The sequence below is a fragment of the Penaeus vannamei genome, chromosome 9, assembly GCF_042767895.1.
Source record: "Penaeus vannamei isolate JL-2024 chromosome 9, ASM4276789v1, whole genome shotgun sequence".
Classification (NCBI taxonomy): Eukaryota; Metazoa; Arthropoda; class Malacostraca; order Decapoda; family Penaeidae; genus Penaeus; species Penaeus vannamei.
Genome location: NC_091557.1, coordinates 7,179,168 through 7,194,167, shown reverse-complemented (window position 1 = coordinate 7,194,167; position 15,000 = coordinate 7,179,168). Strand labels below are relative to the sequence as shown.

General features: G+C 42.0%; 1 protein-coding gene across 2 annotated transcripts in view; it reads right to left on the bottom strand.

Moving 5' to 3' along the window:
* Positions 1-15,000, bottom strand: part of LOC113823245 (UPAR/Ly6 domain-containing protein crok) — a 35,564-nt gene that overhangs the window by 17,083 nt on the left and 3,481 nt on the right. Inside the window, exon 2 of one of the 2 annotated variants that reach the window (XM_070125212.1) lies at positions 7,448-7,609. The exons of the other annotated variant lie outside the window; for it this stretch is intronic. Within the exon in view, the coding sequence (XP_069981313.1) occupies positions 7,448-7,609 (162 nt within the window). The remainder of the gene's footprint in view (positions 1-7,447; positions 7,610-15,000) is intronic. 2 annotated transcript variants of the gene reach the window in all.

Here is a 15,000-nt window from a genome sequence, read left to right as displayed (position 1 = left end):
ACAATAATAGTAATAATAATAATAATAATAACAATAATAATAATAATAATAATAATAACAATGATATCAATGATAATAATAAAGACATTAACAATGATGTTGATGATGATAATGATAATGATGATGATGATAATGATAATAATAATAATAATAGTGATGATAACAATAATAAAAACATATTATTAATAATAATAAAAACAACAACAACAATAATAATGGTACCGGTAATAAAAATGAAAACAATTATAATGATAATAAAAATAACAACAACAACAATAATAATAATAATAATAATAATAACAACAACAACAAGAACAATAATAGCAAAAAACAAACAAACTTAAACAACACCAATTAATAGACACTATATCATTCTTACTCTAAGCCATAAACAAGTAACATAAATATCACTCTAAGTTACTGCAAATTATATACTTATTCGTCTTGCCTGACTGCCTGCAATTTATTATTTAATGACTCTCTGTGCAATATTGCCTCACGTATTTTAGGGAGAGAGCTGGAGAGAGAGAGGGGGGAGGGAGAGGGAGAGAGGGAGAGAGGGAGAGGGGGAGAGAGGGAGAGAGGGAGAGGGAGGAGGGAGGGGGAGAGAGAGAGAGGGACAGAGCGAGAATGGGAGGGAGAGAGGGAGAGAGGTAGGGAGGAAGAAAAGGGAGGAGAGAAAGAAGAAAGAGAAAGGGAGAAAGAGAGAAAGGGAGAGAAAGGGAAAGAGAAACAGAAAGAGAGAGAGAGAGAGCTAGAGAAAGAGAGAGAGAGAGAGCTAGAGAAAGAGAGAGAGAGAGAGCAAGAGAAAGAGAGAGAGAGAGAGAGCGAGAGAAAGAGAGAGAGAGAGAGAGCTAGAGAAAGAGAGAGAGAGAGAGAGCTAGAGAGAGAGAGAGAGAGAGAGAGAGAGAGAGAGAGAGAGAGAGAGAGAGAGAGAGAGAGAGAGAGAGAGTGAGAGAGGGAGAGAGAGAGAGAGAGAGAGAGAGAGAGAGAGAGAGAGAGAGAGAGAGAGAGAGAGAGAGAGAGAGAGAGAGAGAGAGAGAGAGAGAGAGAAAGAAAGAACGAAAGAGAGAGAATGAGACAGAGAAACAGACAGACAGACAGAGGGAGGGGAATAAGAGCAGGGGAAAGGGTGATATATAATCATCATAACGATCAAAAAACAAATATTTTTTCTTGTAACATTTGAACTTTAATTGTTAATTACAAAACCTAACTGATTTTAATTTACTGAAGTTAAATAACCAAAGCGAATCAATGCAATGAAATGTTTATTGTTCATTGACTTTTCCGACAAAGGATCATGTGTTCTTTAAATATCAGTTTCATTTTCCAGCTGATTAATTTTCATTCAAAACGTTTGGTCTTTTCTATTTTTGTCATTATTATCATTATTCTGTTACGATCCTCTTTATCATGGTTGTTATTATTACTGCTAATTATTATTATTATTATCATTATTATTATTATCATCATTATTATTATAATTATTATCTTCATGGTTATTATTATAGCTATTGATAGAATTCTTGTTATTATCATCATTATGGTTCACAATATTGAAACCAATTATATTGATGTGTCTTTTTATGATGTCTCTAATTACCGAGGTATTATTCTGGTTTCAAATCAAATTCAAAATGAGGCATAGTTTCATATTACGTCTCATGTGTGTGTGTGTGTACGTGTGTGTGTGTGTGTACGTGTGTGTGTGTGTGTACGTGTGTGTGTGTGTGTGTGTGTGTGTGTGTGTGTGTGTGTGTGTGTGTGTGTGTGTGTGTGTGTGTGTGTGTGTGTGTGTGTGTACGTGTGTGTGTGTGTGTGCGCGCGCGTTCGTGCATGTGTGTGTGTACGTGTGTGTGTGTGTAGTTTCGCGCATTATTGCCAATTCCTGAACAACAAAGGATGAGAAATCTTATTATTCACGCTGTATCAAGTAATCAGATTACGCAACGGTTAATTTCTGCGGCTTTATACCAACTATTTCAACAATCACTACCAATATTATCATATACTGATAATTTTTATATTTTGTCTTCAGTGAATTTACTACTAAATACCCAAATGGCAGGTTGGCAACTTTCCAATTGTAAGGAAAAGAAGCTTTCAGAAATACACTCACTAGAATATTCAGAAAAACAAGTTAAAAAACAAATAAACAAAAAAAGAGGAGAAAACAAATATCGCATTTAACAACATATAAGATACTCACCCCCCTCCCCGCCTCCTCCACTTCAAAATATCTATAAAATATTAGCCCTGAAAACAAGGTCTATATAAGTACTTATATAGAGGTAGAGGTAGAGAGAGAGAGAGAGAGAGAGAGAGAGAGAGAGAGAGAGTGAGAGAGAGAGAGAGAGAGAGAGAGAGAGAGAGAGAGAGAGAGAGAGAGAGAGAGAGAGAGAGAGAGAGAGAGAGAGAGAGAGAGAGAGAGAGAGAGAGAGAGAGAGAGAGAGAGAGAGAGAGAGAGAGAGAAAGAGAGAAAGAGAGAAAGAGAAAGAGAAAGAGAGAGAGAGAGGAAGGAAGGGAGGCAGGGAGGGAGAGGGAAAATACCCTGTTGATAAAGGCACGGGTGTGTCGAATGCGCCTATGCATCCATAATCCGCCATATACAATACACCTGCATTGATAGGTGTCGCTATCATCAACAGAGAACATCATATCATAATACTTTTAATAAAGGTAAAATAAAAGTGAATATGAAATGCCTAGCAATATGAAAAAGTTCATACCCATCATTACACTTTATAAGCATTGCAGATTAACTATCACATAAAACAACCTGTAACTGTATGTCGGATAATGATGATGGAATCACTATTACCATTATTATTTGTTGTTACTAGAGTTACTGTTGCCATGGTGATGGTCGCTGTCGTTGGCATTATCATTCTTAAGTTTTTACGATCATTGATTTTATCATAAATATTCATTACTACGTCTACTGCTGCCATTATCATTATCATAATTATCAAAACTATCATTATCATTATTATATTAATACTAATATTACTATTACCAGAAGTATTACTAATGCTATTATCATCACCGGAATTATTATTCATATTATTGATATTACCAAAATTATCATTTTTATCAATACTATCGGTATATTTAACATTATTATCATTATTATCATTATTATCATCATCTTTATTATTATAATCATCATTATCATTATCATCATCATCATTATTATTAGTAGTAGTAACAGCAGTATCACTATTATTGTTATTATTATGATCATGATTATAATTATCACTATCATTATTATTATTATTATCATTATCATCATCATCATCATCATTATTATTATTATTATTATTATTATTATTATTATTATTATTATTATCATTATCATCACTATTATTATCACCGTTACTGTTATTATCCTGATCTTTATAATCCTAATAATCATTATTATCATCATATCATTACTACTATTATTACTGTCATCACCATCATTACTATCATCATTATCATTATAATTTTATTACTACTACTGTTATCATTATCATCACTATTATAAGCATTAATCGTTGCAATTATCATTACAGTAATTCTTATAATTCTGTGTACCTGCCGTTATTGTCGTTATGAGTATCATTATCATCATCATTACTACCATTATCGATATCATTGTGAATCATATGAACAGTATTCACAATTACCATAGCCATAATAACAAGAACATAAATAATGATAATAGTAATAATAACAACAACAACAACAACAACTACAATAGTGATATTGATAATTATAATAATAATAATAATAATAATAATTAATAATAATAATAATAATAATAATAATAATAACAACAATAACAATAATAATAATATCAATAATAATAATAATAACAATAATAAACACAACAACAATAGTAATAACAATAATCATAGCCATAAGAATAATCATAATAATCATAATATTAACAATAATAATGATAATGGTAATAATAATGATAATAATGATAGCAACAACAACAACAAAAATAACAACAACAATAATAATAACAATAATGATAATAATAATAATAATAATAATAATAATAATAATAATAATAATGATAATGATAAAACAAAAACACAAAAGCAACATCACCAGTAATAATAATAATAGCGATATAAATGACAAATGATCAATGTTTATTATCTGTACATAACAATAACAATAAGGTGGATTATGTCTTATAATAATTGAGGTATCGGTAATGGCAATAAACAAAGGGAATAAAGGTAATGGCAATAATAACGTGTGTTTTGTCTTGGGATTATTATATTGTTCCTCCTACTTCTTTCTTTCTTTCTCTCTCTTTCCTCATTTCCTTTCTTTCTATTCAGATTCTTCTTCTTTTTGCAACTATTCTCTTTTTTCCTTTTTTTCTCTTTCTCTAAATTCTCTTCTCTTCCCCGTCTGTTTTTCTTTCTTCTCTTTCTCTCTTTCTTATCCCTCATTTCTCTTATTCCTTTCCTCCTTCTCCTTTCTCTTTCCTTTTTTTCTTCCTTCCTCCTCCCACGCCTTATAGCATTCTTATCTCTCTCTTTTCCTCTTCTCTCTTCTTTCTCTTTTTCTCTCTCTTTCCTCTCTCACCTCTTCCTTCTTCCCTTTCTCTTTCCTCTCCCACTTCTCCCATCCTTCTATCCCCCTCTCCCAGTTACAGAATTCACATATCTATCCTTTTTCTTGTTCCTTCTCTGTCTCTTCCTTTCTTCTTTAACATCCCCCTGTCTTCCTCCTTTTATTCTCTTTATGTCTCTTCATCTTCCACATCTCCCCCTCCTTCCTTCTTTCCCCTTCCTCCCTTCTTCCCCCCCTCTCTCTCTCTCCCTCCTCCCTTCCTCACCTATTCTCCCTCCATCCCCCTTCCCTTCCCTCACCTATTCCTCCATCCCCTTCCCTATCTCCCTGCCTCCTCCATCCTACCCTCCTACCTTCCTTCTGTGTCCATCCCATTCCCCTCCCTCCCTCCCTACCCCCTTCCCATCTTCCTTTCCCTAACTAACCTCCCTTGCTACCTACCCTACCTCCCATCCTACCCACTCCTCCTTCCCTCCCTCCCTTTCTCCTATCCTGTCTCCTCCCCCTCTCCTCCCTCCCTCCTCTAACCTCGCCTTTCCCCCTCCATCCCTCCTCCCTCCTTCCCTTTTTCCCTCGCTCCCTCCCCTCCTCCCTCCCTCTATTACCCCTCCTACTCCTCCCCCTCCTCCTCCTTCCCTTCCTCCCTCCCACACTCTTCCCTCCTCTCCTTCCTCCCCTCCTTTTTTCCTTCCCTCCTCCCCCACCCTCCCCCTCCCTATCCCTACTCCTCCCTCCCCTCCTCCCTTCTATCACCCTCCTACCCCCTACCCTCTCCTCTATACCTACCCTTTCCTCCCTCCCTTCTCTCCCTCCTTTTTTCCTTCCTTTCCCCACCCCTCCCACCCTCCCTCCAACCCTCCCCCTCCCTCCCTCCCTCCCCTCATCCCTCTGTCACGCCACTTCCCTAGAGCACAGCCACCTCGCCCCGTCAGTATCCTATCCAGGCTTATTAATTATGCTTCTGATCAAGTAAGCTAAAAATAGCCCTCCTTGCTTCCGTGGTTCGACTCAGCTGATTCACTCACGACTCGAGAGAGAGAGAGAGAGACAGGGAGAGGGAGAGGGAGAGGGAGAGAGAGAGAGAGAGAGAGAGAGAGAGAGAGAGAGAGAGAGAGAGAGAGAGAGAGAGAGAGAGAGAGAGAGAGAGAGAGAGAGAGAGAGAGAGAGAGAATGAGAGAGAGAGAGAGAGGGGAGGGAGGGAGGGAGGGAGAGAGAGAAGGAGAGGGAGAGAGGGGGGAGGGGGAGAGGGTGGGAGAGAGAGAGGGAAGAGAGAGAGAGAAAGAGGGGGAGAGAAGGGAAGAGGGGGAAAGTAGAGGGAGAAGTAGAGAGAGAGAAGTAGAGAGAGAGAGAAGGGGGAGAGAGAGGGAGAGAGAAGAGAGAGGGAGAGAAGGAGAGAGAGAGAGAAGTAGAGAGAGAGAGAGAAGTAGAGAGAGAGAAGTAGAGAGAGAGAGAAGGAGAGAGAGAGAGAAGTAGAGAGAGAGAGAAGTAGAGAGAGAGAGAAGTAGAGAGAGAGAGAAGTAGAGAGAGAGAGAAGTAGAGAGAGAGAGAGGTAGAGAGGGAGGGAGAGAGAGAGAGAGAGAGAGAGAGAGAGAGAGAGAGAGAGAGAGAGAGAGAGAGAGAGAGAGAGAGAGAGAGAGAGAGAGAGGGAGAGAGAGAGAGAGACAGCAAATGAACAAAAATAAATAAAAATCCTCGTCAACCATAGAGAGAAAATAAAAAAAGAAAAAAGAAGAGGATTCGAATAAAAAAAAATCCTCGTTTTAACCAGGGAAGAGAAACGACGAAAGGCAGATATATTATCATTATTTTCTTTTCCTTTTTTCATATTTGCTCCCCCTTATCCTGTGACTATTTTGTTTTCTTTGTCTTTCTTTTCCTTTTCTTCTCTTTTCGTGTTTTTTCTTTATTCTTTTCTTTCTTTATTCTGAGACTTCTTTTTCTTTCTTTTTCTTTCACGTTTTTTCTTTAACCTGCGTCTACTTTGTCCCGTGTCTGGCAATTTGATTCTTGAACGAAGCGAAAGGAGATGAGAGAAGATGGAGTAGAAGAAGGAGGTTATTTTCATGTTTTTTTTATTATCACCATGATTATCGTTATCGCTTCCCTTACTGAGATCATTAATGCCATTCTTCCTATCTCTATCATTATTACTATCATCTTTTCTGTGATTATCATTATAAATCCTTTATTTTCATTATTATCTATCATTCTATTACCATAATTCCTCTTACTGATATCAATTATACCCTTCTTCTTATTACAATAACTATCAAATTTAGATTTTGTGTAATTATCATTATCATTGCTTTCATTATCAACATCGCTATCAACATCGTTATCATCATTGCGATAACTAAAGTAGATTAATTACTAATGATTATAATGACTGTATAATCGTAATTATCGATATCATTCCTATCGTCCTTATTATATGTTCACGATCGTTATCGTCATTATCCCTATTTCATCATTGAATTTTCAACATTACTTCCTTCAAAATAGTCTATGAACAAAAGGTAGCAACGTGAGCTATAGAAATGGTAGTAATATCAGTATTATTATTATTATCATTATCATTATTATTATTATCCTTATTATTATCATTAGTAGTAGTAGTAGCAGCAATCTACGAATTGGTATTCGTATGAGTATTACTAATAACATATTACTACTACCAATTACATAGACCAGTATTAATAAAAATATTATTATTGGTACTACCGACACTAGCAGGACAGCACTTTTAAGTAATTCCTATTCCTAACACAGCCCCCCTCACCTCGCCCCTCCAACACCTGTCGACAAACACAAAACAAAACAAGAAGAAAACAACACCAAAAACATCCAGGTTTGGTGATCCACTTACTTGTCTGGACTATTTTCCTGCAGTAGAGAGGTTCCTTTTTCCTGAGATACTCATTGTAGACGTGAGAGCAGTTGACAGTGTCCAGCGTGTGTTTGTCGAAGTTGAACTCTCCGCACCGTGGGTCCAGGGCGCTGTTACAGTCCCAGCACATCAGGGCCTCCCCTAGACGAACACACAGAGGGAAGGAGAGTTAGAGAGTGGGTTGTGAGTCAGGCGAACGTGGGTTATGAGTCAGGTGGGTTGACATAGGGGGTGGGATTATTATTATTATTTTTTTTTTGTTTTTCTTTTGTTTAAGGGAGGATGAGGTTATGGTGTGGTTGTTGGACCTACCGTGGTGCTGTGGTTCCTAGCCTGTCTTTGGGGACTTACCTTTTCGTTGTGTGTGTTGCCGTCTTTCTTTGTATGTTCTGACTTTATTTGGTTATCTCTATTCCCTCGCTTTCTATACTTTCGTTGGCTATTTTTGTTGTGTTACTACTGAATATCTTTAATTCGTCAGGAATTTACTCATTTTACATATTCATTACCCTCATAAAAAGAAAAAGAAAACATTGGCCTTTCTTTACATACCCTAACCATCCCTTTTCCTCATCCAGGAATTTACCCACATATTTATTTACTCATTACCCTCATAAACAGAAAAAAATAAAACAATGTCCTTTCTTCACATACCCCAACCATCCCTTTTCCTCAGCCATTATTCCTATATTCTATAAAATTCACCCTTTGACTTCACTACAATATTCACCCTTACATTCCTGTTCTTCGCCTCTCACTGTTCCGTTTCAATGAAAGTGTTTCCTAGTCACTGACTTCTCTGTCTCTCTCCCCGTCAATTGCCTTTACAATCTGCTTCAAAACTCTTGCTCTAGTCTATTCTTTTGTGAGATTATTTCACCTAAACTAATATTCTAGAAATGAGTTATCAGTCTTGCAAGAAATTCATTTATCTGTTTATATATAACTGATGTAACCAGTATTTTTTAAAATCTTAAAACGCACAACATGCTGCTTGCCATGCGGTGTTTAGTCAAGCTTAAATCGCACACGCAGTCTTTCGACGAGCTGAGGTGACCTCGAACGGAATCCATTATACGTGAAGGTCAGAGTTCAACTCCTCGGCGAAGGTTACAGCAAAGACCGGGTCAGAGGTCACAACAACAACCATTAATCGGCAGGAACCACTGCCTATGAACCTACTGATCCTAGAGTATACGCTACTTCATCATTTTTATTTTCCCTTCTTTTATTCAACACAAAGAAGCGTCAATCTACCCAAAGTGTGGAGCGATGTCAGGTAAGTGCAGTCCTTTGTAGACCGAGAAGCTACAGGTAAACCACACAATCTATGAAGGGTTTTAAAGCATCAACGCATACATATCATAAACTACAACATCGTGGAGGTATGAATACTTTCATGACGTCGAAAACCAATCGTCGAGAGTGTCGTGTAGCAGCAGGGGTTGGGTGGGGTGAGAAAGCAGGGGTTGGGGGGGAGAAAGGAAGGGCGGGGGGGTGAATTTCTTGTGCAAACACGCAAGGATTCCATAACGCTGTGTCTCTATTTGGATGCGTCACTTTAAACTTAAGGCACATGACACAGCGCTATCAAAATACTGAATATCCAAGAATCAGAGATATCTAAACTGTATCCAAAAGATACTGCTTTATACCAGTGCACATGATTCGACAATTCATAAAAAATGAAGTCTATATGAAGAAACTACAGGGAAAGGCGAACACCAAACAAAAGGTACAATAATCGCTTCTGAGTCATGTAAATGGGAATTTTCTCCCTGATATCACACATTAGATTCAGTAATAAGACGGTGCACACACTTTATGTATGGATCAACTATACGGATCTGAGCAGAGCGAGAGCGTTCAAGGGGAGTAACTAGTAGAAAGAATATGATGGTGTTTCTTTTGGGACATCGAATATGCGCTCTCCTTGCGGCTGGGGGCGGAGGTGGGAGGGAGAGAGGGAAGGCGGGAGGGAGGGAGGGAAGTGCAGAACTATACACGTTGTGTGGGCGTAAAAAAAAATATATTGATTGTCTTCAAACATGCACCGGCGACGGACCTCTGGAAACCGCGGAGGGACTGTAACACGCGATGGAGGTCTCACAGCTTAGTTAATGGAAGAAAACGAGAAAAGGAGAGAGAGAGAGAGAGAGAGAGAGAGAGAGAGAGAGAGAGAGAGAGAGAGAGAGAGAGAGAGAGAGAGAGAGAGAGAGAGAGAGTGAGAGAGGGAGAGAGAGAGAGACAGAGATAGAGAGAGAGAGAGAGAGAAAGAGAGAAAGAGAGAGACAAAGATACAAACCGACATAGAGGAAACAAGAATAGAAAGAAAAAAACTAGAGCTAGAAAGAGAGAGAAAGATAAAAAATACCCAGAGACCACATCCAGCAAATACCCAACACAGACCACAGAACCTCCCCCCCCCCAACCTAACACAACTGTAAGGCGCCACCACCTCCAGACCCGCTCATGCACAAGGAGTTTGCAGGCCGAGGTTAGTGTCGGATCCATCGGCTTGAGGGACGGACGGCCGCCGAGCAACTGCCAAGCTCAGATTTCGTGAGTTATTTTCCCCGGGTTTCTGACCGTGGGGCATGGCGAGGCGAGGGGAGACGAGGGAGACAAGGTGATGCAAGGGGAGATGAGGGAGAGAAGAGGAAAGGGAAAGTGAAGGAGACAAGGAGGGGAAGGGGGGACGAGGCGAGGCAAGGGGAGACGAGGGAGAGAAGAGGAAAGGGGAAGTGAAGGAGACAAGGAGGGGAAGGGGGGACGAGGTGATGCAAGGGGAGACGAGGGAGACAAGGTGACGCAAGGGGAGACGAGGGAGAGAAGAGGAAAGGGGAAGTGAAGGACACAAGGAGGGGAAGGGGGAACGAGGCGATGCAAGGGGAGACGAGGGAGAGAAGACGAGGAAAAGGGAGGCGAAGGAGACAAGGCGAGGCAAGGGGAGACGAGGGAGACAAGGTGATGCAAGGAGAGACGAGGGAGAGAAGAGGAAAGGGGAAGCGAAGGAGACAAGGCGAGGCAAGGGGAGGGGATGGGGATAAGGCGAGCATGGGTGTAGGAAGGGGAGACAAGGGGGGCGAGGGAGACAAGGCGAGGCAAGAGGGGACGAGGGAGACAAGGCGAGGCAAGGCGAAACAAGACGAGGCAAGGGGAGACGAGGGAGACAAGCTGATGCAAGGGGAGACGAGGGAGAGAAGACGAGGAAAGGGGAGACGAAGGGAGACAAAAGGCGAGGCAAGGGAGGGGAAGGGGATAAGGCGAAGGTGGGGGTAGCAAGGGGAGACAAGGGGGGACGAGGGAGACAAGGCGAGGCAAGGGGAGACGAGGGAGACAAGGCGAGATAAGGCGAGGCAAGGGGGGGCGAAGAAGACAAGACGAGGCAAGGGGAGACAAGACGAAGCAAGGGGAGAGGCAAGGGGAAGAAAAGAGTCTGTGTCGCGCGAAGGAGACGAAGACTCCGACGTTCCTCCCGGGAGCTCCTTCCAGGCAGAGGCGGGGGAGGAGGGAGAGAGGGTCGGGGGAGAAGGAAGGCGGGGGAGGAGAGAGAGGGTCAGGGGAGAGAGGAAGGCGGGGGAGGAGAGAGGGGTCGGGGAGAAGGAAGGGGGGTTATGTAAACATGCTAGGTATTTCTGAATATAGACAAGGAAGGGAGGGGGTCGACAGAAAGTTCTTTTGAAGGTGAACAAAAAAAGAAGACGCTACAAAGGCCTCAAGTGTAGACGGATCGTGTAAGATATTTGAGAAGTCCCATTGCGAAGGCGGTGGAGGGGGGGGGGTGACGGAGGAGGGGTGGGGTGGGGGGGGGCGGGGAAGGGAGACACACCACAATGCAGTCAGCGGGTGAGGGGGGCTGGGGAGGGGGGAGGGGAGTGAAGGAGTCCACAAGTGAATAGTCTAAGTCAAGCGTGAGCAAATTTCACGTCAAGCTTTTCAAGCAGACGTCTTCACGTTTCTTTAAAGTGAAAATATACGACAGTCAGATTTTTTTTTTCTTTTTGCCTCCACAACATAGTCCAACTTCGAGGAGAGAGGAAAAAAAGAGAAAGGGTTAAAATTAAAGAGAATGTGAGCCCTTTCCTAACGACCACAACAAAACATTTTATCTTCGTTTCAAAAATCTTTGTTATATGCCTCCACATAAAAAATCTTAATCCAAACCATTCACAAAAAAACCCTGCTAGTTGTAACATAGCATAGCCAGGTCCTTTATCTTCGCAACTGTATCCATCACACTAAGAACTACAGAAGAAACAGATCCATCTACCTATAAAACCCTAGCTAACACCTCATAAATGACCTGCATATACACAATCAGATACCCTGCCTCTAAAAGCATTACCCAGTATTCACAACATTTCCTACCGGGAGCCTCAACTGGAGAAAATGCCCACCAACCCAAAAGATTAACAACCAGACATACCTCACAAAACACAACATACTTTTGGAGTATTATCCAACAACCTAAAGCATTACTAGAAAACCCACCTTCACGGCATTACCAGTCACTCGAAGACATACCTGGCACCCAAAGCATTACTTAAGAAGACATGACCTGATACCCAAAGAATTCCAAAACAGAGCACAACGAAAACGTGATAAATAACCCCTGAAACAGACCACCAAGACCTAGAGTTTCAACCAGTTTCAACCAGCCCCTGAAGCAGAACACCAGGACCTATAGTTTCAACGTTTCAACCAGCCCCTGAAACAGACCACCAAGACCTAGAGTTTCAACCAGTTTCAACCAGCCCCTGAAGCAGACCACCAGGACCTAAAGTTTCAACGTTTCAACCAGCCCCTGAAGCAGACCACCATGACCTAAAGTTTCAACGTTTCAACCAGCCCCTGAAACAGACCACCAGGACCTAAAGTTTCAACCAGCCCCTGAAACAAACCACCAAGACCTAGAGTTTCAACCAGTTTCAACCAGCCCCTGAAACAGACCACCAGGACCTATAGTTTCAACCAGCCCCTGAAGCAGACCACTCCCTTTCAGAACACAACCCAGCACCGAAACCACAACCCAGCGAGACCCAACGAGACCCAACCGGACCCCTGGCTCCTCCCCTCGGCACAGGAAGGGCCCTGGCGATCGAGGTTCCCCAGTGGGCGGACGTGACGGGCGTGCGGGCGTGCGGGCGTGCGGGCGGCGAGTGGGCCCGGTGGCACGGGTCGAGGCCGAGAGTTAAAGGGACTGAAGATATGGCGGCCGTTTCAAACCTTTGTTATTGATTGCGTGTAAGGGGGGGGGGGGGTGAGGGGCGCGGCTTGGACTCACTTTTGCATGCATTTACGTAGGTTTATATGTGATGTATCTATATGTATGTTTATGCACATATACACGGGAACACACGCACATATTCAAACATACATACATGTACAAACGGACATTCACTCGCGCGCAAGGGTAGTTTTAGTGATAAATGTGGTGAAATGTATTGATTTGCTGATGTATATTTTAGGCATATACGTTTAAGAAATGCTTTACCGCCGTAAGTTATCAAAGAGTTTCTTTAATTCAAATTCATATTCGTTCACAAGTTATCCTATTGCTTTTACCACAACAATGTTTGTAATGTAATCATCTCGTTTTGTATTTTTGGGATAACACGCTGTTCCGAGTTCTTTAATTAGTAATCGAATTATCGAAAATCATGAGTGAATGCGTTTACCGATTTTAGAAAACGGTCATCGTCAACTTATTGGGACTATTATCACGAACATCAGCACTGATAATTAGCTTTATCACTTCTCGTATATGCACTATCATCGCATCATTAGCCACGATCGTCTGAACAGTTTCATTTCTCGAATGAAGTGCGAACGAAAGGGAAGCAAGAGGTGCACCCGACGCGAGAGGCGGTGTCGGGCGGGGGTCACAGGCGCCACCGCACGCCGCCGGCCGCGCTGGTGGCGTGCCCTGGCGCCACCGCCGTCACGAGGGGCCGCGGCTTCGTCGATGGAACCAATACGCCGGAAAGGGATCAGCGGCGAGGGAATCGAGAGCGTCGCAGAACCGGCGCCGCCGAGAAACTTCCCCTGGTGTTTATGTCTACGGAACGGCTACCCGCGCTTCATTTATTCTGCGCGCGGCGGCCGCGACTCGCGGTCGGGTCGGCGGGACGGCTCGGCTCCATGGAGGGTGGAGGGGGAGGGGGGGACTTGGGCGTGGACTCTGAGAATCAGCCTAATCTTTTTCTACATTAAAGTTTACGACAGTAACACATCCATTACAAAAAACGGAGAACGAAAAGTCACGAAAACACTGAAGGAAAAAGCGAGGGGCACAGCACAGGAAAACAAAAAGAACAACTACGTCTCACTAAGACCATAGCAAGTATTACAAAACCAGCGACAGTAATGGTAATCACAACGAACACTGACTACACACCAACAAAATATTAAAATCTGGATACACAAAACAGCGATTTCGTTTACGAAGGAGAAGGGATTTTACTTAGAACATCAATGGGGAAGACAGAGATGGAAGGAGAATAAGACGAACTACGGACAAGATAAAGGAGTAATCCAAACATCAGGTAGTGCTACATTACGGCACTAAGGACACACGTGTTCTAAACACGTCGTCCTGTGCACCATCATGTGTCACTTACCGAGAAGAATGCAAAAAAATATCTGGATATTATTTTCAAATGTCTGAAAGTAAAAATAAAATGTTTAACTTTGTTTTTTTCATCATATGATTATCTGCAGTGGCGTCACCACCACCGAAACAGATAATACAAAAAATGACTCCTTAAAGCAAATCCAAGCGTTTTTATAGAAAAAAGGAAGAGTAAGTAACACAGTCACACTCGTGTCACAATACATGCATCTGAGGAACACCAGTACACATGAAGATCGCAGAGACATAGGGAGAAGCTGCCAGGACAAAATTCCTCCCTGGCTGAACTCACATCTATGCGGTGCTTGGGAAGGAGAAGAAAAATTCCTCCCAAAATGAGACCGCACAGGAAAAAAGAACAAATAAATAGACACAAACATTCGTCAGGATGGCCACGGATGTCCCCGTGTGTCCTTTCCCCTTCCGTTTATCAGAGGGGAAGATCGTAATGTCCGGGTGAAATGTCGCCGAGATATGGAGAGACGTGATGATGATAAGGATGGCAATAGTCACAAAATGGGAAGAGAAAAAGAAAAAAGAAATGTGAATGACCCTGAAACCCTAAAGTTTTAAACAAAACATGCAGATGCACATAAAAACATTCAATGGGACACGTGGATAAGTTTTTAGATTTTAGTTTGGCGTAAAGTGAGACAGAATTAGATTTAAAAAAAGAGGACAAACCAACAGACAGAATAATGTCAGTAATAACGAAGGCGAGTGGACAGCAAGGATAAATCGGCGAGACATTCAAGAAGACGACATGCTAAACGAACGTCACTTCCGCCCTGCAGCGAGGGTCAGACTTATACATACTTGGGCACCGCGGCTACAGGAGGAGCTTCTCAGGACGATAAGCAATTGACACGGTCTCGGCGGCGCTGGAGGCGATGGAGGT